This window comes from Bubalus kerabau, chromosome 1 (assembly GCF_029407905.1).
Source record: "Bubalus kerabau isolate K-KA32 ecotype Philippines breed swamp buffalo chromosome 1, PCC_UOA_SB_1v2, whole genome shotgun sequence".
Taxonomy (NCBI): Eukaryota; Metazoa; Chordata; class Mammalia; order Artiodactyla; family Bovidae; genus Bubalus; species Bubalus kerabau.
In genome coordinates, this window is record NC_073624.1 from 61109465 (window position 1) to 61134591 (window position 25127).

Genomic DNA, 25127 nt, shown 5'->3' on the forward strand with positions numbered 1-25127 from the left:
TTTCTAGAAATATGCATCATTTGATTTTAAATAATCATAGCATATGATTTTAGGTTTAGGAATTTTAGTCCAGTTCCTAATGAACCATTTCCCTTCAGAACACATTGCGCAGTGAACAAATCTCTCCCCCTCATTTTGAGTTTAAATTCTGACATGGTGAAGCAAATTATGTTTGGAGTTCCTTCTTTCTGAAAGAAACACATGGTTACCATGTTGAGGCCTAATGCAGCCAAAGTCATCTGAAAAATGGAAAATAAAGATTGTTTCTGGGGTCATGGCACACTGTTTATTTAAGTGGGAAGAAGGGCAAGAAGGAAAGTGGGAAGATCAAACATGAAGGAAAGAAAACAAGTGTTTACTTGTTTCTAGGAAAGCACTTCATGCAGACTCAGATACTTGTGAAGATACATGAGCAAATAGCATGTAGAATGGTCACCATGAATTAAAGCCTTGGGGTGCCGAATCCTTGTAAGAAACTAGAGGACAAGTTTTATTAATGTCTTGTCTTCTTGTTAAATGAAACTTTTATTCTGAAGAAAATACAATGAACTTAAAAATAGAGGCTGGTTTTCATTTCTTTTTCTTCACTCAATTGGATTAAAAAATGATAAAAGCATTCCAATACTTTCTATAACTTCAGATAATAAAGACTTGGAAAATTAATAATATCATGCTTTATTAATTCTGAAGTAATCAGTGTTAGCAGTTTAAAGAGTATCTTTCCAAAACAACAGAGAATGAGATGGTTGGATGGCATCACCAACTCAATGGACATGTGTTGAGTAAACTCCGGGAGTTGGTGATGGACAGGGAGGCCTGGCATGCTGCAGTCCATGGGGTCGCAAAAAGTCGGACACAACTGAGCGACTGAACTGAACTGAACATGTTTTTTTTTATATTGGGCTATATAAGTTGTTCATATATTTTGAAAATTAATCCACTGTCAGTCTCATCACTTGCAAATAATTTCTCCCATTCCATAGGTTGTCTTTTCACTTTGTTTATGGTTTCCTTTGATGTGCAAAAGCTTTTAAGTTTAATTAGGTCCCATTTGTTTATTTTTGTTTTTATTTTCATTACTCTAGGAAAAGGTAAAAGTGTTAAGTTGCTCAGTCATGTCTGACTCTTTGCGGCCCCATGGACTGCACTCTGTCAGGCTCCTCTGTCCATGGAATTCTCCAGGCAAGAATACTGGAGGGGAGTGGATACCCATTCCCTTCTCCAGGGAATCTTCCCAACCTAGGGATTGAATCACAGTCTCCTACATGGCAGGCAGATTCTTCACTGTCTTGAGTAACAGATGGAGAATCCCATAAACAGAGGGGCCTGGCAGGCTACAGTCCATGGGGTGGCACAAAGTCAGACACATCTGAGTGACTAACATTTTCATTTTCTTTGAGTAATATGGTCATTTTAACAATATTAAGTTCTCCAGTCCATGAACACATAATATCTTTCCATTTATTTGTGTCTTTTTCAATTCTTGCATTAGTGCATAATACTTTACAGTGAACAAAACTTTCATCTCCTTGATTAAAAAATTTTCCCATGGTCTCTGTGGCACTTTGGACACTTCTCCAGTATTAGCTTTCAGAAATTTTATGGACGGTTCTGGGTTTTCCCTAAAGAATTTCTCAGGAAAAGTTAGGTTCCAAGTGAAATTATAGAATTTCTTTATTTGTCATTCAACAGAGATAATATTGGCAATCATATAATTATTGAGAAGTATTGTATGTGTTTAGTAAATAGTCTTGAGCCCAAATGGATATGGATAAGATAACAGAGAATCTTGGTTTCTTTACCTGGATTAGGAAAGGTTTTATAGAAATAAAGGAAAAAATACCTTGATAGGTAGCAGACTGTAATTTAGTTCAAGTAGATTATGATTCAAGGAGCAATATCAAAGACAGGATGATGATTTTGCCTGCCTAGAGAGGATAAAAGTATGAAACAGTACAAGGAAGGCAAAGGAAGTTAATCAAGGAGGAGCACACTGAAGGGGTTCATTAAAATCTGGCCTGGACTTGAACTTGTTCAGAAGAGTTCTGAAAGCCATTGGAGAGTTAAAGGTTATTTGCCAATGCTGTATTTTATATGAGTTTCAGCATGAAAACTAGATTTTACCATAATGAAAGATTTATTACTTTTGTTCCTTTGCTCTTACTATTTTCCTTGATTGAAAGAAAAATTGTTTTGTCTTCAAAATATCTATGAGTTTTCTTAAGCCACTAAGTTTTTTACTGAGCACCTACTTTGAGACCTTTGCTTATTTCTCTCAGCCCAATGTCAGTTGCCTTTTCATTGATTTTAAGTATTAATGACTAAGAAAAAAGGGAGAAAGCCAAATAACCACTAAACAAGTAGATTTAGAGATAGGAATACCAGACCACCTGACCTGCCTCTTGAGAAACCTATATGCAGCTCAGGAAGCAACAGTTAGAACTGGATATGGAACAACAGACTGGTTCCAAATAGGAAAAGGAGTACGTCAAGGCTGTATATTGTCACCCTGCTTATTTAACTTATATGCAGAGTACATCATGAGAAACGCTGGGCTGGTAGAAGCACAAGCTGGAATCAAGATTGCTGGGAGAAATATCAATAACCTCAGATATGCAGATGACACCACCCTTATGACAGAAAGTGAAGAGGAACTAAAAAGCCTCTTGATGAAAGTGAAAGTGGAGAGTGAAAAAGTTGACTTAAAGCTCAACATTCAGAAAACTAAGATCATGGCAACTGGTCCCATCACTTCATGGGAAATAGATGGAGAAACAGTGTCAGACTTTATTTTTGGGGGCTCCAAAATCACTGCAGATGGTGACTGCAGCCATGAAATTAAAAGAAATTTATTCCTTGGAAGGAAAGTTATGAGCAACCTAGATAGCATATTCAAAAGCAGAGACATTACTTTGCCAACAAAGGTAGGAAAACAAATAGTTTTTATATAGCATTCTCACATGTCTTTTCCTATCATGTTTTCTATATCTTCTTTATATATCACCTGAATCTTTAAAGTTAGTGATTTATTGGATTTTTTTTTTTGGATCGGGGAAAAAAGATGCATTCCACAGTAGAAAGGATAATGTGATACTAACTTACTTAAGAGCTGATATCATGAATGACTAGTGACCCAACTAATAAAAGTTTCAGATGAGAGGGAACCATTAACAGATGTATTTGGTTTCTCGATACTTTATATGACCAAGTGGATCCCATTACCACCAATAATGTTATTCTCCCCAATCTAACAGAAATAGCACCCAACTCTAAGGAATATGAGAAAGGCTTATAAACAACTCTACCAGACATAGAAATTTCACACTTTGCTGGGAACAAAATTATCTTTTTCATCAACCAAATTTTTGTATTAATAAAATTTAAATATAACAGAAAAGTTTTTTTTAAAAAACATAATATTGGATCAAAGAGTCAGACTGGTAAGATAATAGAAATCTTTTAAAATTTAAAGAAATAACATTGTTAAAAAGACATTTTGCAGAGAAGAAATTTAAAAATTGAAGATAAGATTATGGCAGAGAAAGCATATGTTCCAAAAACTGGTTCAATAGTCGTACTGCCTAAGAATAGGATCTATTCTTAAATCATGATGCCCATCACCATCACTGCACTGCCACTCTACAAACACTGAACCCTGGCTATGCATGGTGTTTCCTTGAGCTCTTGAGTAGAGTTCACCTTTTAATAAAGGGCAATTCTTGCTCAGACATATTGCCCCTTATGATCACGACACCAAAGGTTTCAGTCCAGCCGAAAATATTTCTGCTACGTAAGGAGCGCTGTCTCCATTTTCACATCTAAGTAGATGCCAAAAATGTTCAGGACAATGGCTTCTTTATTGAAATACATGAAGAGCACCTCCATGAGAGAAGCTAATATTGAGGGGGACTACATTCATTGGGATATATGTTCAAAAATCAATGTTAGGTGATGTCCATACTTTACAGTTATGGCACAATAATAAATAAATATTTGGTCTATGTCCCTGATTTTTTGTATAGAGCTCCTAAAACCTTGGAAATTTTCTTTCATATGCTTATAAGATGACTAAGGTGAGGAACGACTGAAGCAACTTAGCAGCAGCAGCAGCAAGGTGAGGAAAGATGCCTAGATAGCTTCAGGATGTGGTTGGTCACCAGGAAAACCAACTATGTGTTTAGAGAGGTAAACTTCCAGTCTAATAACTCATCCTTTGGGGAGGGAAGAGCAACTGAAGATGGAGTTCAATGACCAATGTCCAATGACTAAATCAACCGTGCCTACGTAATAAGACCTCAATAAAAACTCCATGATGAGGACTTCCCCGGAGGTCCAGTGGTTGAGACTCCATGCTTCCATTTCAGGGGGCATGGGTTTGATACCTGGTCCAGGTACTAAGGTCCTACATGACACACAGTAGGGCAAAACACAAACAAACAAACAAAACAGAAAACAAAATGCTCGCAAACATTTAAAGGAATTTCTTGGTTGGTAAACAAATTGATGTGCTGGGAGGGTGATGCACCCAAGGAGGGTATGGAAATTCTGCTCCTCCAAACCCCTATGTCTTGCCCTAATGCATCTTTATTTGGCTATTCCTCAGTTGTAGCCTTTACAAAAAACTTGTGCATGCTGAGTGTGTACTAAGTTGTTTCAGTGCATGACTCTTTGTGACCCTATGGACTACTGGCTGCCAGGCTTCTCTGTCCATAGGATTCTCCAGGCAAGAATACCAGAGTGGTTGCCATGCTCTCCTTCAGGGGATCTTTCTGCCCAAGGGATTGAACCTGCATCTTTTATGTCTCCTGCACTGGCAGGCAGGTTCTTACCACTAGTGCCACCTGGGATAATAAACTAGTAAACTTAAGCAAAGTGTTTTCCTGAGTTCTGTGAGTTATTATAGCAAATTATCGAACCTTAGTGAACACTGGGGGAACTTCTGAATTTGTAGTCTGCTGTGGCAGAAGCATGGGTATCCTGGGTACCTCATTTAAGCTGGCATCTGAAGTGGGGGCATTCTTGGACTGAGCCCTTCACCTGTGGGAGTCTGTGCTAACTCTTCATAGTAGTGTCTGAAATGAACTGACTTGCTGGGCATCCAGTTGGTGGCAGAAAACTGTAGAATCAGCTAGTGTCCAGAAAATCCTATAAGACTTGTATCTGCCATTACATAGATTACGGCAGTGTTTAGCCACTGAATGCCTTTGGGCTTTTCCTTCACTCTTCCTCCTCCTCCCTGGTACCCCTTCTGCACACATGGCCTGCCCTTCATACCCTACCCCAGGCTGAGCCAAGGCACTATGTGATGAAAAATAATAGCACTTGCACCGATAGCTCCATTATGGGTATATGCTTTTTATACGGAACTGTTTAAGAAAACAATCCTTTAAGACCAAAAGAGACCATTAAGAGAAAAGTAAAAAGTTTTGGCTGTACATATCCAGGCTTATTTTGAGGACTCAAGAGTCTAAGTCCCAGAGAAAAGAGCTTTTGAAACCTGACCCCTATTGTGCAGAAAGAACGGCTGGTCTCTCACTCCAGCAAAGTCTTTTTCACCAAATAAAGAACTAATAAAGGGTCTCAAACAGGGCAAATCCCCTTCAAAACATCAAACTCTAATCAGAACAGGAAGCAGGAGTTATACAACCAACAATGAAGTGCATAAGGCATAAAGGCCAGATGCGAGTTCATGACCAAGGATTCAGTGCTTATAATCAGGGGTTGGAGGAAGAATTAAAGGAACAGTGTTCTGGGGTAGGTGACTGAATAGAAATGCTTATACTCAATGTGCTGTAAAACTGAGTGTCTATTCCTCACTCTCTGTGGAGATGTATAAATTCTGATACTGTTCTATATGTGATGACATTGTTCTTACCTCATTGCCTTTATTTTCAGAAGATGGTTTTAAAGTTTTATCAAGTCCTCTTTTTTAACTCCGGGGAAAAAGTGTTTCTCTGAAAAAGGAAGCCTGTATTTACTGAGAACTGGATATGTGCTGGAATCTTTGCTTTACAGACTTTATTTCATTTGTAAATTAACTGTTAAAATGGAGGTCAAAGGAAAATGTGATTGAACTCTGGGTCACACTGTAGAATGTATTTTTAATCATGAGTGGGTGGCTTGTGTATGATGTTTTCCCCTCACTTCTACATTAGAAAATAAACTTTAAACCAGCAAGAATGTTTCCAACTTCCTTTAGAACTCTTCCAGTTCCAATATAAAGATTAATTGAGCACTCTTATGAACTCATCACCAGTTGGGGAATCTTCATTTTTTATTTATTTTTTAACTCATTGTTGTGGTTCAGGTTCCTGGGAAGCAGAGCCTGAGATAGAACTTAGCTTTTAGGAAGTTTATCAGGGCAATCCCTTGGGATCAACACCCATGGGGAAAGGAGAGAAGGCAGGATTCGGCAGAGAGAGAGAAGATGGGCTGCTATGTGGTCACAACAAACCCCATGCCAACCCCATGGGGAGCGGTGAAGCTGCAGTGGCCCTTTAGAATTGTCCTAAATTGTGGTTTTGGGGGGTCGGGTCATTTCACCATATCAACCAGTAATTAGATACAGACAGCTTCCTGCCCCACCAAAAAAGACCATGCCTTTAGGCATGGATTCCTGGAGAGTGTTGAGAATTGAAGGCTATTGGTCCACACATTCCCACAGCTGGGAAAACAAGTTCTTCAGGGGCCACAAAGGCATAAATATTTAATTGAGTGGTTAACTGTGTGTGTGTGTGTGTGTGTGTGTGTGTGTGTGTGTGTGCGTGTGTGTGTGTTAGTTGCTTCTAACTCAGTTGTATCTGACTCTTTGCAACCCTTTGGACTGTACCCACCAGCCTCCTCTGTCCATGGGATTCTCCAGGCAAGAATACTGGAGTGGGTTGCCATTTCCTTCTTCAGGGGATCTTCCCAACCGAGGGACTGAACCTGAGTCTCCTGCATTGCAGGCAGATTCTTGACCATCTGAGCCACTAGGGAAGCTGCTAAACAAACGGCAATATGACAGAAAAACACATACTAGTATATAGCCGATATGAGCCGATGGGAGATTTAATGTATTGAAATTTTTTATACTAGATTTCTAGAGACTTATTTTCTGGGTCATAGTAAAACAAACTTAATACATTCCCAGTATTATTTCTATTAATCACTTTATTTGATTACTCTCAGGAACATTTCCCCCTCTGGAGTATGTGGAAGAGAATTAGAAACTAAGGAGTAGGAAGAAGATTCAGAAATAATATCTTCCCTCAAATACTGTCCTCCCATAACTTGAATATGAAGAAATTCAATAATTTTGCCTGCAGCTTAACTTTTCTTGAGGAATTCCCTATGGAAGGCCTAGAACCTTACATAAAAAAATTTTCCCCCAAAAGTGGGAGCTGAAAACAAGTCCAGGGGCCCCACAGAGCCCATGGGAGGAGCAGGGGACTGGAGTCAGGTGGATGTGGGGGGAGGCTGCCCATGACAGGGGTATTTCATGTTTTACAGGCACTGCAGGCAGAGTTCAAGGGCAGCTGAGCAGTAGGGCAGAGGCAGTGCTGCACAGTGGTTAGAAACGTGATCTGGGAAGCCAGTCTGCCTGGGTATAAAACCTGGCTCTGATGCTAACCAGTTAAGGGACCTTGGGCAAGTGACTTACATTTCTCACATGTAAAGATTTTTTTAAATAGAAATCTAAACAGAAACAGAAACCTAAAGTCACATTCTGAATGAACTTCAGAGTGTAGTGTGGATTAACTGCCTACTGCTGCTGTAACATACAAACCTGCGGCTTACAACAATCCAAGTTTGTTCTCTTACAGTCCTGGAGATAAGAAACCTAAATTCATTTTCATGGGGCTAAAGTCAGGGTGGAGGAAGGGCTGGTTCCTCCTGGAGGCTGTCAGCAAAGAATCTGTTTCTTTGCCTATTTTAGCCTCTAGAGACCATATGGCTGCCTCTTCCATCCTCAGACATCACTCCAATCTTGGCTTCCATCATCACTTTGCCATCTCCTCTTCTGCTGTCAAGTCTCCCTCTGCCTCCCTTTGACAAGGATACTTGGGACTACATTTAGGGCCCATGCAAATAATTCAGGATAATCACTGCCACCTCAATATCCTAAACGTGATCTACAAAGTCCGTTTGGTCATATAAAATAATGGGTTCTAGGGGTTAGGGTGTACACATCTCTTGGAGGCATGATTCAACCTACCAAAACGTGTGATTAAATAAGACAGCTTAGTTCAGAAGAATATCACATTTATATCATATCTTCTCAACAGAGTTTTGGTAATTGAAGTTACTGAATTAAGTGTTTAAAAAATTCATGGCATTTCTGCAGATGCCTGCAGTGCCAGACGTTATTAGTGCTCACTAAACCAAGTACATACTTGTTCCTCCACGGTTCTCTACATACATCCTTGCACACTAGGGTGAGGCCAAGAGGATCAGAGCAGAAATTATGACACGGATTCCATGCTGGCTCTTATAAATGGTCACCTTAATTTATTGCCTAAACTGGGAGACTTTTGAGAATAAAGGGAAGTATATTAACTACTGGGCCTCCTTGGTAGCTCAGCAGTAAAGAATCTGCCTGCAGTGTAGGAGTTCAGTTCGGTTCAGTTCAGTTACTCAGTCATGTCTGACTCTTTGTGACCCCATAGACTGCAGCATGCCAAGCTTCCCTGTTCATCACCAACTCCCGGAGCTTACTCAAACTCATGTCCATCACGTCGATAATGCCATCCAACCATCTTATCCTCTGTCGTCCCCTTCTCCTCCTGCCTTCTATTTTTCCCAGCATCAGGGTCTTTTCTAGTGAGTCAGTTCTTCACATCAGGTGGCCAAAGTATTGGAGTTTCAGCTATTCAATATACCAATGAATATTCAGGAATATGATGTCCTTTAGGATGGACTGGTTGGATCGCCTTGCTGTCCAAGGGACTCTCAAGAGTCTTCTCCAACACCAGAGTTCAAAAGCATCAATTTTTTGGCATTCAGCTTTCTTTATAGTCCAACTCTCACATCCATACATAACTGTTGGGAAAACCATAGATTTGACTAGACGGACTTTTGTTGGTTAAGTAATGTCTCTGCTTTTTAATATGCTGTCTAGGTTGGTCATAGCTTATATTTCAAGGAGCAAGTGGTTTTCATTTCATGGCTGTGGTCACCATCTGCAGTGATTGTGGAACCCCCCAAAATAAAATCTCTCACTGTTTCCATTGTTTCCCCATCTATTGGTCATGAAGTGATGGGACCAGATGCCACGATCTTAGTTTTCTGAATGTTGAGCTTTAAGCCAACTTTTTCACTCTCCTCTTTCACTTTCATCAAGAGGCTCTTCAGTTCTTCTTCGCTTTCTTCCATAAGGGTTGTGTCATCTGCGTATCTGAGGTTATTGAGATTTCTCCCTGCAATCTTGATTCCAGCTTGTACTTCATCCAGCCAGCATTTCTCATGATGTACTCTGCATATAAATTAAATAAGCAGGGTGACAGTATACAGCCTTGACATACTCCTTTCTTGATTTGGAACCAGTCTGTTGTCCCATGTCCAGATCTGTTGTTTTTTGACCTACATACAGATTTCTCAGGAGACAGGTCAGGTGGCCTGCTATTCCCATCTCTTTAAGAATTTTCCACAGTTTGTTGTGATCACACAGTCAAAGGCTTTGGCATAGTCAATAAAGCAAAAGTATATGTTTTTCTGAAACTCTACTGCTTGTTCAATGATCCAGCAGATGTTGGCAATTTGATCTCTGGTTCCTCTGCCTTTTCTAAATCCAGTTTCAACATCTGGAAGTTCATGGTTCATGTACTGTTGAAGCCTGGCTTGGAGAATTTTGTACAGTACTTTGCTAGCGTATAAGATGAGTACAATTGTGTGGTTGCTTGAATATTCTTTGGCTTTGCCTTTCTTTGGGATAAGAATTAAAACTGACCTTTTTCAGTCCTGTGGCCAGTGCTGTGTTTTCCATATTTGCTGGCATATTGAGTGCAGAAGTTTCATAGCATCATCTTTCAGGATTTGAAATAGCTCAACTGGAATTCCATCACCTCCACTAGCTTTGTTCGTAGTAATGCTTTCTAAGGCCCACTTGACCACATTCCAGGATGTCTGGCTCTAGGTAAGTGATCACACCATCATGGTTATCTGGGTAATGAAGATTCTTTTTTGTGTAGTTCTGTGTATTCTTGCCACCTCTTAATATCTTCTGCTTCTGTTAGGTCTATACCATTTCTGTCCTTTATTGTGCTCATCTTTGCATGAAATGTTCCCTTGATATCTCTGATTTTCTTGAAGAGATCTCTAATCTTTCCCAGTCGATTGTTTCCTCAATTTTTTGCATTGATTGCTGAGGTAGGCTTTATCTCTCCTTGCTATTCTTTGGAAGTCTGCATTCAAATGGGTGTATCTTTCCTTTTCTCCTTTGCCTTTAGCTTCTCTTCTTTTCTCAGCTATTTGTAAGGCCTTCTCAGACAACCATTTTGCCTTTTTGCATTTCTTTTTCTTGGGGATGGTCTTGATTACTGCCTTCTGTATGATGTCATGAACCTATTCATAGTTCTTCACACACTCTATCAGATCTAATCCCTTGAATCTATTTCTTACTTCCAGTGTCTAATCTAAATCTATTTCTCACTTCCACTGTATAATCTAAATCAATTTGATTCAGGTCATACCTGAATGGTCTAGTGGTTTCCCCTACTTTCTTCCATTTAAATCTGAATTTGGCAATAAGGAGTTCATGAACTGAGCCACAGTCAGCTCCCAGTCTTGTTTTTGCTCACTGTATAGCAATGCAGGAGACAAGGGTTCAATCCCTGGGTCAGGAAGATACCCTGAGAAGGAAATGGTAACCCACTCCAGTATTTTCATCTGGGAAATCTCATGGACAGAGGAGGCTGGTGGGCTATAGTTCATGGGGTCACAAAAGAGTCAGACACAGCTTAGTGACTAAACCACCACCAACCATATCAGCTATTACACCAAATCAACAGGTATACACTGTGACTGCTACAGGCAAACCTGAATATCTATAATCACCCAACTTAAAAACATCCTGCAAAATCCCCCAGCCCTCTTCTCCTCTGACTGGGAGGCCAGGTAGTCCAGATAGCAGAGTTACAAGTTGAAGGTGAGTTGCCCTCCCCTTGCCGACTTTTATGAGAAATAAACCTTTATTGCCAGTTCACGGGGTATTTGTTCGTAGAACATAGCCTAAGCTATCCTGACTCAGACACGTACACTCTGGCAAGCTTGCTCTCTCCTGATTGTATTTCTGAATAGGGGACATTCCATCAGTGTAAGGGTTTGACTCCACTTAAAGGTCAGGTCATTTGCTCTCAGCAGCAAAGTTACAGGAAGAAATGCTCTAACTGGGTACAAATGCCGATGCTGGGTTCCCTTCTGAACAGCTGTGACTGGTCTGCTTATGGGCTTTTAACCTGGGAGACTGAAATGAAAACTCCAGAGTTTGAACAATACTTGGCATTTCTTGATGCTTTTTTTATGAAGGAGTTCAGTAAGCTTAACATCAGGCAACTCTAAACAGGGGGCTCTTTTTCAAAGCAAAGACTTACAAAGAATGTGAACTGATGTTGGCATTTTGTTCAGGGGACTTTGTTGGTGAGAATGAAAGCATGAAGGGCTTTGTTGGTCAGCAGCTCCCACTGCAGCAGAAACTAGAGGCTAGCCCTGTGGGCTCTAGTGTGTGGAGGGAACACTGCTCATGCTAACTGCTTTGTTCATATCTATACACACCGCAAACAGCTGCCAACCATTCTTACAGCGTGGCCACCACTGACTGGCAATTTCTGATAAGAAGTGTAGCAGAGCATACAATTTACAAAGCAATTTCACATAAAGTATTTCTTTTTAGCTTTTTTTTTTCAGTATCTCTAACGTGAGCAATCAGCCTTTGGTTTGTCAATATTAATAAGAGGATGTGGAGGGGAAGGGGGCAAGGAAAGAGAAGGAGGAAGGGGAGGAGGAGAGGCAGTAAAAAGACGAATCAAACAGAGTGGGATCCACCCTGAGCCTCCATGAACATCTAAACCCATATTGTGTGCCTGGTACCACTTCAGGCACTCTTGGGCTAATGCTAATTGTATGGCCAAAGTAAAATGTGTCAATATTTATATGGATTTTTTTGTTCATCAAAAGCATAGTTTAATGGTTCTCCAGACAATTAAGCTGAGAGGGAAAAAATACCAATCCTCAAAGCTTACATACTGTATGGTTCTTCTAATACAACATTCTTGAAATGACAAAACTATAGAAATGGAGAATAGATCAGTCATTGTCAACAGTCAGGGACAGGGTGGGGTGTGAGATTGGGGGTGACTATAAAAGGACAACAGGAGGGGTCCTTGTTGTGATGAAATTGTTCTGCAGTCTGACTTTATTAATGTCAATATCCTGGTTGTGATATTGTAATATAGCTTCATGCTGTAATACATTATTATGTTATATTTTTATTTCATGGGAGTCTATAATGAAGAATGGTTGAAAAATAATATTAAGATTATATTAAATGTCTATTTGCTCTTTGAAAAGTTGCAAGCATTCAGATAGGCCAAAGGTCACTAATGCAGAGAGTTACTAATGATCAAATGAAGAAATGACTCATTATTTTAAGTCTGGGGAAAAAAAGATGGCTACAGTGTATTGGAAGCTTACACATGGTGTTGACAGGCAGTATATCAGATGTGTTACGCACTGTGTCTAACATAATCCTACACGAGGAGGAGCTATCATCAAAGTAATGATAAGGAGCTGAAGCAGAGAAGGAAATGTGAGTAGTTCACCATCACATCATAATAGATGGTGGAACTAAGAATCAAATCATGCTTTTATCTGCTGAAATACATTGCTTATGAGACTTTCAACAATATGGAATTGACCTGAGGTCTTTAAGGACAAATGGCTTGTCCACAGGAGTAACACTGGGGCTTGAGTGTTCGTAGAGCACTCTTTCCACCATGCTGTGCTCTCACAGGTGGTTGAGAAGAGAATATAATGGCAATATCAGCTGCCTGAGAGACAGGGGAAATGAGGACAAAAATCTCAAAAAGGCTGGTGTCCAAAGTATAACAAGGAAAACGGGTAAATTTACACAAGTTCCTCCTTTATAGATGTATTTGAATATAAAGAACTCTAATTCAGAACATTTCAAAAGATCTGTCCTCTGACTCAGAAATATGGGGCAAAAATCAGCATCCCCCTAAAGTGCATTATAATCCCACTGTTAAGGGACCAGTTTTTTAATCAAGACAAAACCGTTACCAAAAAATGGATGAAGTGAGTGAAAACTAAGCACTTAATTCAGTTTGCAGTGAGATAGAAAGCAATGAACAGATCTGCTAATAATGTCCTTGCCTCTCACCACCTTTGAGGTCATACAAAGTGACTCAACTTTGGGAAACTGTCCCCTTGATTCTGAAATACAGCTGTATCTGAAATTAAGCCAGGCTTGCTTTCTCAAGCAGCGCACACACTTCTTACCACTTTTCCAGTAAATACACAATATCAGGTTCATGACTATATTTTGGCTTAAATTACATCCAAGTATCATTATACCCCCAATTGCATGTCTGACAAAAGTGGGACCAGTGCTTTGAGCACAGAGAACACAAAGGCTCTTGGTTCCTGGATGAGTGAGAGCTGTTTCACCTTGACACTGTTGCTGGCAAATCTCTGAGAGATGAGCATTTTGAAAACGCTATAAACAGCTTAGCCTTTTCTTAGCATTTTGAAGAGCACATTAATAGCCTGGCCTTTTCTTAAGGGCTTTCTTTTTCCCTTAGCCAAATCTGACAGTTGGAAGTGAACAGTGAGCGGATGGAATCAAAGTCAGAGCCGTGTCTTAAAAGCAGTGTGGAAATGATGTCATCCGGCATTGTCTTCAAAAGAATATAAGAATATTAAGTGGATGTCTCATGAACTTACATACAAAGGATACTCTTCACTTGAGGACAGAATGATAATGTCTCACAGAAGAAAGATATAATTCTTGATACCCATAAAATCTATTCAGACAGCTCTTAGCTGGTACCAAAAAAACCCTGCAACTCTCAACCAAAAGAAGTTATATTAATAGAATTAATTTTTTAATACTTAATAAACTATAGAATAGCTTGTTATCCATGCTGTAAATGACAGTTTAAAGATGGTATTATCATTGTTACCATTTGGGAAATTTTGTTAAAAAGAAACCAAGAGGTATACGGTCATGTAACAGAATTAGCCAAAGGAAGTTAAAAAGCATAACACTACCCTCTCAGACTTAACAGCTCCCCAAAAAGTGATATGAGTGATATGGAAGCTCTCCTACATAAACAGGGACACATGCAACCCTTTCCAACACCCAGAAAAACTGCATGGCTTATTTCAAAGGGTATGTTGAGAATCCACCTAGTTTTTCCACTGTCTTCTGTGTATAAACACACAGCAACTCCATAGCAGCTGAATTTTAAAAAATTGGCTGAGCAGTTTGCCAGGAGCGGTGTCTGCTTAGAGCAGGAAGAGGCCTAGAAATTAGGAATGCTTTATCGGATGTTGTGGCCAACTGCATTTTCCCAAAATAGCTGCAACAATGTTCTGCATACAGCTGGAAGTCAATAATTACCAATGAACAGAGAGTTGTGTAAGATGACTTAGTCCTCCCCACAGTTAATCACATCAAGAGCGGAAAGAATATTTTCAGCATCATATTTGAATCCTATCTGACAACTTGGAAACTGTAGTAATTTGAACTTATGTAGGCAATAAAAGGATAGCTTCATTGCTGGCACACCAAAAAGTATACCTAATTGTCATTTGCATTCTGTGCTAAGAAGGTCAGCATAGAGCACTCATTCTCTTGCTTCATTTCCTTGCTAGTCGCAGGTTCTTTTTGTCACGAGCTATGTGGCAATATTTATTTTAATCAAGAAGAGGCAATACAAGCAAAGGCAATTATAATAGGTAGGTTCGGTAAGGAACTAAACAGCAAGATCTCATCCCAGTGACCAAAAAAAAAAAAAAAAAAAAAGCATGTAATTGTATTTGTCTGACAATTTATTTCTTGGAACAAGCTTGTAAATGCCCATGCTCCATCCAGCACTCTCAGGTTAGTCTAGCTCTCAGTAGAGGGGTTAGCATGGGGTCAATTGGAGGCACCTTCTCTTGGACCAAAGACTGAAGATTGGGATCTCATGCTGGAATCTTGCACCTTGATGGAATTTCTCTAAGATCCAACAGTGATTTATATTACAGGAACAGAAAATGACTCCTGGTTTTCTCCCTATCTTTAGCACCATTGCTCTCCTTTTCTGTCAATGTTTCAGAACAAATCTGTATCTTAAAAATCAGTTGAAATTAGTTGACTAGAGCTTGAAGAATTCAAACATAGAGGCAAGACTATGGTAAAGATGATGATGATGACAATGAAATAGTTAATAATTTACTAAACATTTATTTGCTCTTTGAACTTTCAGATGTTCAAGCTGGATTTAGAAAAGGCAGAGGAACCAGAGATCAAATCGCCAACATCCGCTGGATCATCGAAAAAGCAAAAGAGTTCCAGAAAAACATCTATTTCTGCTTTATTGACTATGCCAAAGCCTTTGACTGTGTGGATCACAATAAACTGTGGAAAATTCTGAAAGAGATGGGAATCCTAGACCACCTGACCTGCCTCTTGAGAAACCTATATGCAGGTCAGGAAGCAACAGTTAGAACTGGACATGGAACAACAGACTAGTTTCAAATAGGAAAAGGAGTACGTCAAGGCTGTATATTGTCACCCTACTTATGTAACAGATATGCAGAGTACATCATGAGAAACTCTGGGCTGGAAGAAGCACAAGCTGAAATCAAGATTGCTGGGAGAAATATCAATAACCTCAGATATGCAGATGACACCACCCTTATGGCAGAAAGTGAAGAGGAACTAAAAAACCTCTTGATGAGAGTGAAAGAGGAGAGTGAAAAAGTTGGCTTAAAACTCAAAATTCAGAAAACTAAGATCATGGCATCTGGTCTCATCACTTCATGGCAAATAGATGGGGAAACAGTGTCAAACTTTATATTTTGGGGCTCCAAAATCACTACAGATGGTGATTGCAGCCATGAAATTAAAAGACGCGTACTCCTTGGAAGGAAAGTTATCACCAACCTAGATAGCATATTGAAAAGCAGAGGCATTACTTTGCCAACAAAGGTCCGTCTAGTCAAGGCTATGGTTTTTCCAGTGGTCATGTATGGATGTGAGAGTTGGACTGTGAAGAAAGCTGAGTGCCGAAGAATTGATGCTTTTGAACTGTGGTGTTGGAGAAGACTCTTGAGAGTCCCTTGGACTGCAAGGAGATCCAACCAGTCCATTCTGAAGGAGATCAGCCCTGGGTGTTCATTGGAAGGAATGATGCTAAAGCTGAAACTCCAGTACTTTGGCCACCTGATGCGAAGAGTTGACTCATTGGAAAAGACTCTGATGCTGGGAGGGATTGGGGGCAGGAGGAGAAGGGGACGACAGAGGATGAGATGGGTGGATGGCATCACCGATTCGATGGACATGAGTCTGAGTAAACTCTGGGAGATGGTGATGGACAGGGAGGCCTGGCGTGCTGTGATTCATGGGGTTGCAAAGAGTTGGACACAACTGAGTGACTGAACTGAACTGAACTGAACTGATGCTGTGCTAAGTCGTTTCAGTCATGTTTGACTCTTTATGACCCCATGGACGGTAGCCCACAAGGCTCCTCTGTACTTGGGATTCTCCAGGCAAGAATATGGAGGGAGTTACCATGTCCTCCTCCAGGGGATCTTCCTGACCCAGGGATTGAACGTGCATCTTTTAGGTTTCCTGCATTGGCAAGCGGGTTCTTTACCACTAGCGCCACCTGAGAAACCCCTATTTGCACTAGACCCTACTCCCAATACTAACATACTTTATTTACTTTAATCCTCACGATTGTGAGGCATTATTGGTATTATTATCCCACTTTATATCTGAGAAAACTGAAGCTTAGAGAAGTTAAATAATTTACCTTGGGTCAAACAAGATCCAAGGCTGGGATTTCAACCCAGGTCTGTCAGGAGCCAAAGCCTGTAAATGTTATAAATCATGTGTCTTCAAAAACCAATTTTTTTCTGTGACATACTCTTGCATTGCAGGCAGATTCTTTACCATCTGATCCACCAGGGAAGCCCTCGTAAACCACAGTTTGCACAAAATGATATTTAAGCCTGCTTTTTTAATTACCAATGGTCTGCTGCAGTAATTCTACACATTTCCACAATAAAAAATTAAGTTCTTCATTTAAAAAAAATGGAAAAAGAACAAATGGCTAGATAAAAAAAATCAGATATTAAATTTCAGGTATTGAAAATTAAAGAGAATTTAATTCAGTTCCAGAAACATTAACCAAGTGATATCCTGTACAAGGCACTGTAAGAATTCATTCAAAGATTGAGATAGCATCACCCCTGCTCCAGAGAAGCCAAAGCACTCGTGGTAGGGACACAGTGTAATGTTTCAAGACTTACTAAAATATATTCTCCTAAGAGAAGTCTCCCCTTATCACCTATCTAACCTGCTGACCCATTCTCTGTTACTTTCTATCACAGGGATAAGCATACTTTTTCTGTAAAGGGCCAGATGGTAAACGATTTAGGCTTTGTGGGTTATATGGTCTCTGTCAAAACCACTCAGCTCTGCTGTTGTAGTTTGAAAGCAGCTTTAGACCCACTGGTAAACAAATGAACATGGCTGTGTTCCAATAAAACTTTATTTACAAACAGGCAGTTGGCCAAGTAACTGTGCCAACTGGGCACAGTTTGCCAACCCTACTCTAACATCTCACTCTGTTTTTTCCTTTATAGCACTTAACAAAGTGTGGCATTATCTTATTTATTTATTTACTGTTTTCCACCACACAAAAAAATAGCAGCTCCAAGAGAGTGGGGTCCTTGTTGCTTGTTCACAGCAGGCTCTCTAGGGTCTATAAAAGAGTTCCTGACACCTAGGCAACTCACTCTGTGTATTTGTTGATCAGTTACATGAATGAACACCATTCCACAAAAGGAGAAACACGGACTGCCAACAAAATATGAACTATATTTGGCCTTACTATTAATAAATATAAAATAATTGAAAATGTCATTTTTTACTTGTTAGATGTACAACAGTTAGAAGAAGAGAATGATGAGGAGGGGAGCAGGGGCGTAAGGGGGAGGGAGAGAGAGAGCAGAAAGAGGACGAGAACTGGTGTGGATGGGTATGTGGGTAAACTGGGCCTCTCACTACTGTAGATAGGAGAGAAAACTGGTGGCCATTTGCAATTATACACCAAATTGTATATGCCCATTCAAAAAGGGCAAAGGATTGAATAGACATTTCTCCAAGGATATACAAAAGGGTAATCGGCACATGACGGACACTCAATTAAATTAGTTTTAGAGAAATGCAAGTCAAAATCACAATGAGGTACCACTTTACATCCATTAAGATGGCTATTTTCAAAAAAGAGAAAATAAGTGTTGGTGAAGAAATGGAGATTTTAGAACCCTCTTGCACTGTTGATGGGAATGTGAAATGGTGCAGCTGTTGGGCGTTCCTTAAAAAGTTAAGCACAGAATTACTATATGAGCCACCAATTCCTCTCCTAGGTATATGCCTAGATACGTATACACTCATGTTTATAGTAGCATTATTTACAAGAGCCAAAAAGTAAAAACACCTTGAATGTTCATCTATCCACAGAAGAGTGGATAAACAAATATGGTATATGCATACAATGGAATATTATTTAGTCTTAAAAAGGAATGCAGTACTGATATATGCTAAAACATGGATGAACTTTGAAAACATTGTGTTAAATGAAGTGTGTGTGTGTTGGTAGCTCAGTCACATCCAACTCTTTGTGGCCCATGGACTGTAGCCCACAAGGCTCCTCTGTCCATGGGATTCTCCAGGCAAAAATACTGAAATGGGTTGTCACTTCCTATTCCAGAGGATCTTCCCATCCCAAGGATTGAACCTGCATCTCTAAGTCTCCTGCATTCGCAGGCAGATTCTCTACCACTAGTGCTACCTGGGAAGTCCAAATGAAGTAAGCTAGCCACAAAAAACCAATATTGTATGATTCCATTTATATGTAATATTCAGAACAGGCAAATAGTAGAATAGAGGTTATCAGGAACTTGGGGAGGAGAGGAAATGAGAGTTATTATTCAATGGGTACAAAGTTTCTAACTGGGATGGTGAAAAATCTGTGGAGATGGATGGAGGAGATGTTTGCACAATATTTTGAATGTACTTAATGCCACTGATATATACACTTTAGAAATGATTAAAATTATAAATTTTATATTATATATGGTTAACCACAATAAGGTGTATACAGATCTTTCTTGATTTAGGGAGGGGTTGTGAAAAGTGTCTGACTCTTTGTGATGTCCCAATAAATGGATCAATAAATGGATCTGCAAAGAGATCAGACCAGTCAGTCCTAAAGGAGATATGATTCAAAGAGCTGAGTCATTTGAAAAGACCCTGATGCTGGGAAAGATTGGGGGCAGGAGGAGACGGGGACGACAGAGGATGAGATGGTTGGATGGCACCACTGACTCAATGGATATGGGATTGGGTGGACTCTGGGAGTTGGTGATGGACAGGGAGGCCTAGCGTGCTGCAGTTCATGGGGTCACAAAGAGTCGGACACGACTGAGTGACTGAACTGACTGAAAGGAAATCAATCCTAAATATTTGTTGGAAGGACTGATGCTGAAGCTGAAGCTCCAATAGTTTGGCTACCTGATGCGAAGAGCTGACTCATTAGAAAAGACCCTGATGCTGGGAAAGACTGAAGGCAGGAGGGAGAAGCTGGACAAGTTGGACAAGGCAAAGGACAAGTTGGTTGGACAGCACCACTGACTCAATGGAGTTGAGTTGAGCAAACTCCAGGAGCTGGTGAAGGACAGGGAAGCCTGGCGTGCTGCAGTCCATGGGGTTGAAAAGAGTCAGACATGACTGACCAACTGAACAGAAACAATAAATGGATAAACTCATCGTGGGTTGAAAATATTTCAAGTCAAAAATATCCTTAATATACCTAACTTACCAAACATCAGAGCTTAGCCTAGCACACACCTTAAATGTGCTCAAAACACATACATTAGCCCGTAGTGGGACACGGTCATCTAAAACAAAGCCAACTTTACAATAAAGTGTTGAGTAGCTCCAGTACTCTTGCCTGGAAAATCCCATGGACAGAGGAGCCTAGAAGGCTGCAGTCCATGTGGTCGCTGAGGGTCGGACACGACTGAGCGACTTCACTTTCACTTTTCATTTTCATGCATTGGAGAAGGAAATGGCAACCCACTCCAGTGTTCTTGCCTGGAGACTCCCAGGGACAGGGGAACCTGGTGGGCTGCCGTCTATGGGGTTGCACAGAGTCGAACACGACTGAAGTGACTTAGCAGCAGCAGCTTATGCATGGAGAAGGCAATGGCACCCCACTCCAGTATTCTTGCCTGGCAAATCCCATGGACGGAGGAGCCTGGTAGGCTGTAGTCCGTGGGGTCATTAGGAGTCGGACACGACTGAGAGACTTCACTTTCACTTTTCACTTTCATGCATTGGAGAAGGAAATGGCAACCCACTCCAGTGTTCTTGCCTGGAGAGTCCCAGGGATGGGGGAGCCTGGTGGGCTGCCGTCTCTGGGGTCGCAGAGTCGGACACGACTGAAGTGACTTAGCAGCAGCTTATGCATACTCAGTATGCACATTTATTGCATACTGTACTGAAAGTTAAAAACAGAATGGTTGTTACATGTGTGGATTCTTTCCTCTTGGGATCATGTGGTTGATGGGAGCTGTGGCTCACTGCTGTTGCCCAGCATTCAAGTATCAGACTGTATTATCACTAGCCTGGGAAAACTTCAAATTTCAAAATTCGAAGTACAGTTTCTATTGAATAGGTATTGCTTTCACAATATTGTAAAGTTAAAAAATCATAAGTTGAATCACTGTAAATCAGGGACCACGGGTATATGCTTTTTACTCCAAAATCCTATTCCTAACAATTAACGTGGAGGATGGGTAATGCAGAAGGGTGAAATAAGTATGTACTAGAATCCATCAACTTCAAAATCCATGAATAAGGATCTAATTATATAAATAAAGCCTGACATGACAATACACAAAAGAAACTATTATGTAGGCATTAAATTGAACAGGGTAGACTTTTCACAAAAAATATCTCCATTAACACTATTGCTGAATTTAAAAAAAAAGTTAAAAAATGTGTGTGCAGAATGATCTCATTGATGTAAAAATTCTAAAGTCTAATTATATATGAAAAATATGTAAGATATTCTCCAAAATGTTAATAGTGGTTATTCTCTGAATGGAGGGTTTGAGATGATTTTAAGATTATCCTCTTCACAATTTTCTGTACTAATTTATTTTCTAACAAAAAATATGTCTAACCAAAATAACATGCTGTTATAAACTCAAATTTATCACTTTTTTCACATTAATTAAGGAGGGTTAGGCCCTTGATACTTTCATAATAGATGTTTTCTGCATTTCCATTTCCATAGCAACAACATACTTGTGAGAGAATCAGATATAGTTTTATAAGAGATACATACCTCAGATAGTGGAGTTGCCATTTCATCACCCAAAAACAAAGATACTATTTCATTGCAACAGACAATAATCATGTTCTAGAAATAAAAGACAACATAGTGAGGTTGATCTTATTGGTAAAATACTGGGTATTTTAGTTACAAATTATTTGTCTCATTTGTCTTTTGCTACATCATTCTCTAACCCTAATTCCCAGGATGAAATTTAGAGGTATTCAGAGGTCACAATCTTTAAAGTAATTATGGTTCCTTGAAAGATACAGAATAGCCACAAAATATAAGATTTAATGATGAATAATAAACTATTTTAGGATTTTTCCCCTGCAAATTCACCATTAAAATTCATACGTTACAGAAGTACAGGTAAAGGAATTTACACCAAAATAAGATTTTGGAAGACCACTTTTCTTCTGAGATGAGAGCCCTGGAATAAAAAGGGTTGGATCTCAGAAAGGATTTAAGAAAAGATGAACAGTTGGGAATTGACAAAAAAAAAAAAAAAAAAAAACTGGAAAGAGTAAATAAAGAGGAAGAGAGTGGTGGCATGTAGGATCTTTCAGCTGTGGCATGTGAACTCTTAGTTGTGAAGTCCCGTGTGCTGCAACTAAGACCAGGCAAGGACAAATAAATAAGTATTTTTTTGTGTGGATATTTTTATTTTTTTTTTAATTTAAATTTATTTATTTTAATTAGAGGTTAGTAAGCCAGAAAGAAAAACAGCAATACAGTATACTAACACATATATATGGAATTTAGAAAGATGGTAACGATAACCCTGTATGCGAGACAGCAAAAGAGACATAGATGTATAGAACAGTCTTTTGGACTCTGTGGGAGAGGGAGAGGGTGGGATGATTTGGGAGAATGGCATTGAAACATGTATAATATCATATATGAAAAGAGTCGCCAGTCCAGGTTCAATGCAGGATACAGGAAGCTTGGGGCTGGTGCACTGGGATGACCCAGAGGGATGGTATGGGGAGGGAGGTGGGAGGGGGGTTCAGGATTGGGAACACATGTACACCCGTGGTGGATTCATGTGGATGTATGGCAAAACCAATACAATAAGTATTTTTTAAAAAGAGGAAGAGTCAGTATCGTCCTCAGACCATTGTTGAAGACACTGCTGCAGCTCCTACTGTATGGCCACAGCTGTGTTTCTGAGTGGATGCTGGACCCAGGAGAGATCAACCAATCAGATTCTCCATCACTGTGATTTTACATAAGGAAAGACAACAGTAGAGCGCTGTCAGCAGTACTGGCTGCATGAGCTGAGAGGTCCCAACAGGAGTTGGAGAAGGCAGCCCATGGACTAGACGTATAATGAGTAAGAGGAGGAAACAGAGATAAAGGAGAACTTATGCCCCTGTAGGTCCATGTGCACTCTTGGCTCCTGACTCTCCAAGTTTCATTTTCTGTGGGGTCCACTGTGTTTTGTCCCTGGTCCTTGGTTATGTAAGAGCTTACTGACCATGCCCTGCCAAACACTGCCTCCTTATCAAACCTATTTCATTTGGGTTAGTGTAAGTACTGATAGTTTCTCTTTACTTACAACTAAAGGAGTCATGATCATAAGACTGTCAGAGATAAACTATGCTTATCTCACAGTGTTGCTCACATCTTTCAACAATTTGCTTTTATTTCAGTAGTATTAGTACGTACATGTACTAACATCCAGAAATATGAAAATGATCAAAGTACATTCATTTTAAAATTAACACTCACCAAGGCTGGCTAAAAGCCTTAAAATAAGGAAACAATTGAACTCATATTAAAGTTTTAACAAATGCACAAACATAGAAAAGATCAAAATTTGGAGTTCCAAAGCTATAGCTAATTCTATTCACTTTAATAAATATATCTGAGGCATTCTACTAGGCACTGTGGAACACAAAGATAAAGAAACAGACCCTGTCCTCACAAAGTGTATAAGAGCTGGGAAAAAAATAGATTCATACTTGCCTAAATAATATGCCAACTACAGCATGGTCAGAACATGGGTAGCTAAGACATGTTATAAGAGCCTAGAGATGGGAGAAAGAGTAATATGTATATGGAACAGGGAACATTTCCTGGAGAAAGGGAATTGAGACATGAGAAAGTAGTAGCTGGCAGAGGATGGGGACAAGGATGGAGGGAGCCATGTAAGCCATGTAACAGCAGACACTCAAGGACCATAAAGAGCCTGGCATGGTCTTTACCACGGAAGTGTATTGGAAGCTTGGTGGTAAGAGTGGTGAGGAATGAGACTGAGAGGTATACTTATAACAGGGCATGTGCTGCTGCAGCTGCTGCTGCTAAGTCGCTTCAGTCGTGTCCAACTCTGTGCAACCCCATAGACGGCAGCCCACCAGGCTCCCCCATCCCTGGGATTCTCCAGGCAAGATTACTGGAGTGGGTTGCCATTGCCTTCTCCGAACAGGACATGTAAATGTAAGGAATTTGGGTTTTGTTGCTTAGGAAATTGAGAGGCACTGGACTGAGGGGATAACAATTGCTCTAAGAAAATAATAATTCTGGCCATCTGGCCACTGTTTAAAGGTTAACTAGACTAGGAAGAAATAAGAGAACGAAATTAGCTAGGAGGCTTCTCAAATTGGGCAGGAAGTGATCATGACCAGAAGTAGGGCAGCGTTCATGGGACCAGGAAGGATGGAAGGCAGCAGGACATCCAGCACTCATCGGGGGTCACCAGGTCTCTATGGTGAACTTTGCAGTCTCGTCCCCTCTACTAGATGGGGCAACACACTTTCCTGGAGTGTGTTCTTACATATTCTTATTTGTCCCTATTTCTATGTTTCTAATTGAGTTCTTAGGACTAGTTAAAGTATGTTTTCTTTCTATACAAAAGGTTGCAATAATAGCTGTGATGAGCCGCTGTCATGATTTCATCAAGAGCTATCAAGCAAAACGACACTGTCTGTATCATTAAACATTTCACATAACAGATGGAGACACCATGTTTCCTGATAAATGCCTTCCATGGTCTATCTCAACACATAGTGAACAGAAATTTTGCCTCAACAATGTTGTATTTCTTTGGTGTTATTTCAGGTAGATGACGTACATGTGTCAGAAACTGGCTGATTTGCTGTTGGGCTGTGAAGGACCTCCTGTGACCTTTCTGCCTAGAAATGAAGACAAGGGAAGCACCAAGCTCATCAATTTCTGGGAAGGCTGCCAGAGGGATGCTGCAGTTGGCAAGGGGGGCCGGGAGGGCACAGACGGTCTCTTGCTCAATATTTGCCATTTTCCCCCTTAAGAAGGAGCATCTGTTGGTTCTATGAGTGGTGGGCCTCTGAGTTACTACAAAACTAACAGAGCCAACATTTTGACTTTGAAGTTCTCGTGGTCATTCACCAGTTTCATGGAAAGAAAAAAAAAAAAAACATTCTAAATTGCTTTCCATCCTCCAAACTCTTGCTTCCCACATCCCTCCTCCACATGCCATCAGGGTTATCTTAGCAAATCTCAGGATGGGTCAGGGGATGCTCTTCTGGGTGC

At 40.1% G+C, this 25127-nt stretch overlaps 2 protein-coding genes across 3 annotated transcripts in view; both read right to left on the reverse strand.

Annotated features, from left to right (window-relative positions):
- Positions 1 to 25127, reverse strand: part of NEDD1 (NEDD1 gamma-tubulin ring complex targeting factor) — a 296141-nt gene that overhangs the window by 94213 nt on the left and 176801 nt on the right. The gene's annotated exons all lie outside the window — the stretch shown is intronic.
- Positions 1 to 25127, reverse strand: part of CFAP54 (cilia and flagella associated protein 54) — a 309026-nt gene that overhangs the window by 592 nt on the left and 283307 nt on the right. For both annotated transcript variants that reach the window (XM_055576675.1, XM_055576666.1), the window contains one exon: positions 21627 to 21701. In XM_055576675.1, coding sequence (XP_055432650.1) covers positions 21627 to 21701 — 75 coding nt within the window. The remainder of the gene's footprint in view (positions 1 to 21626; positions 21702 to 25127) is intronic.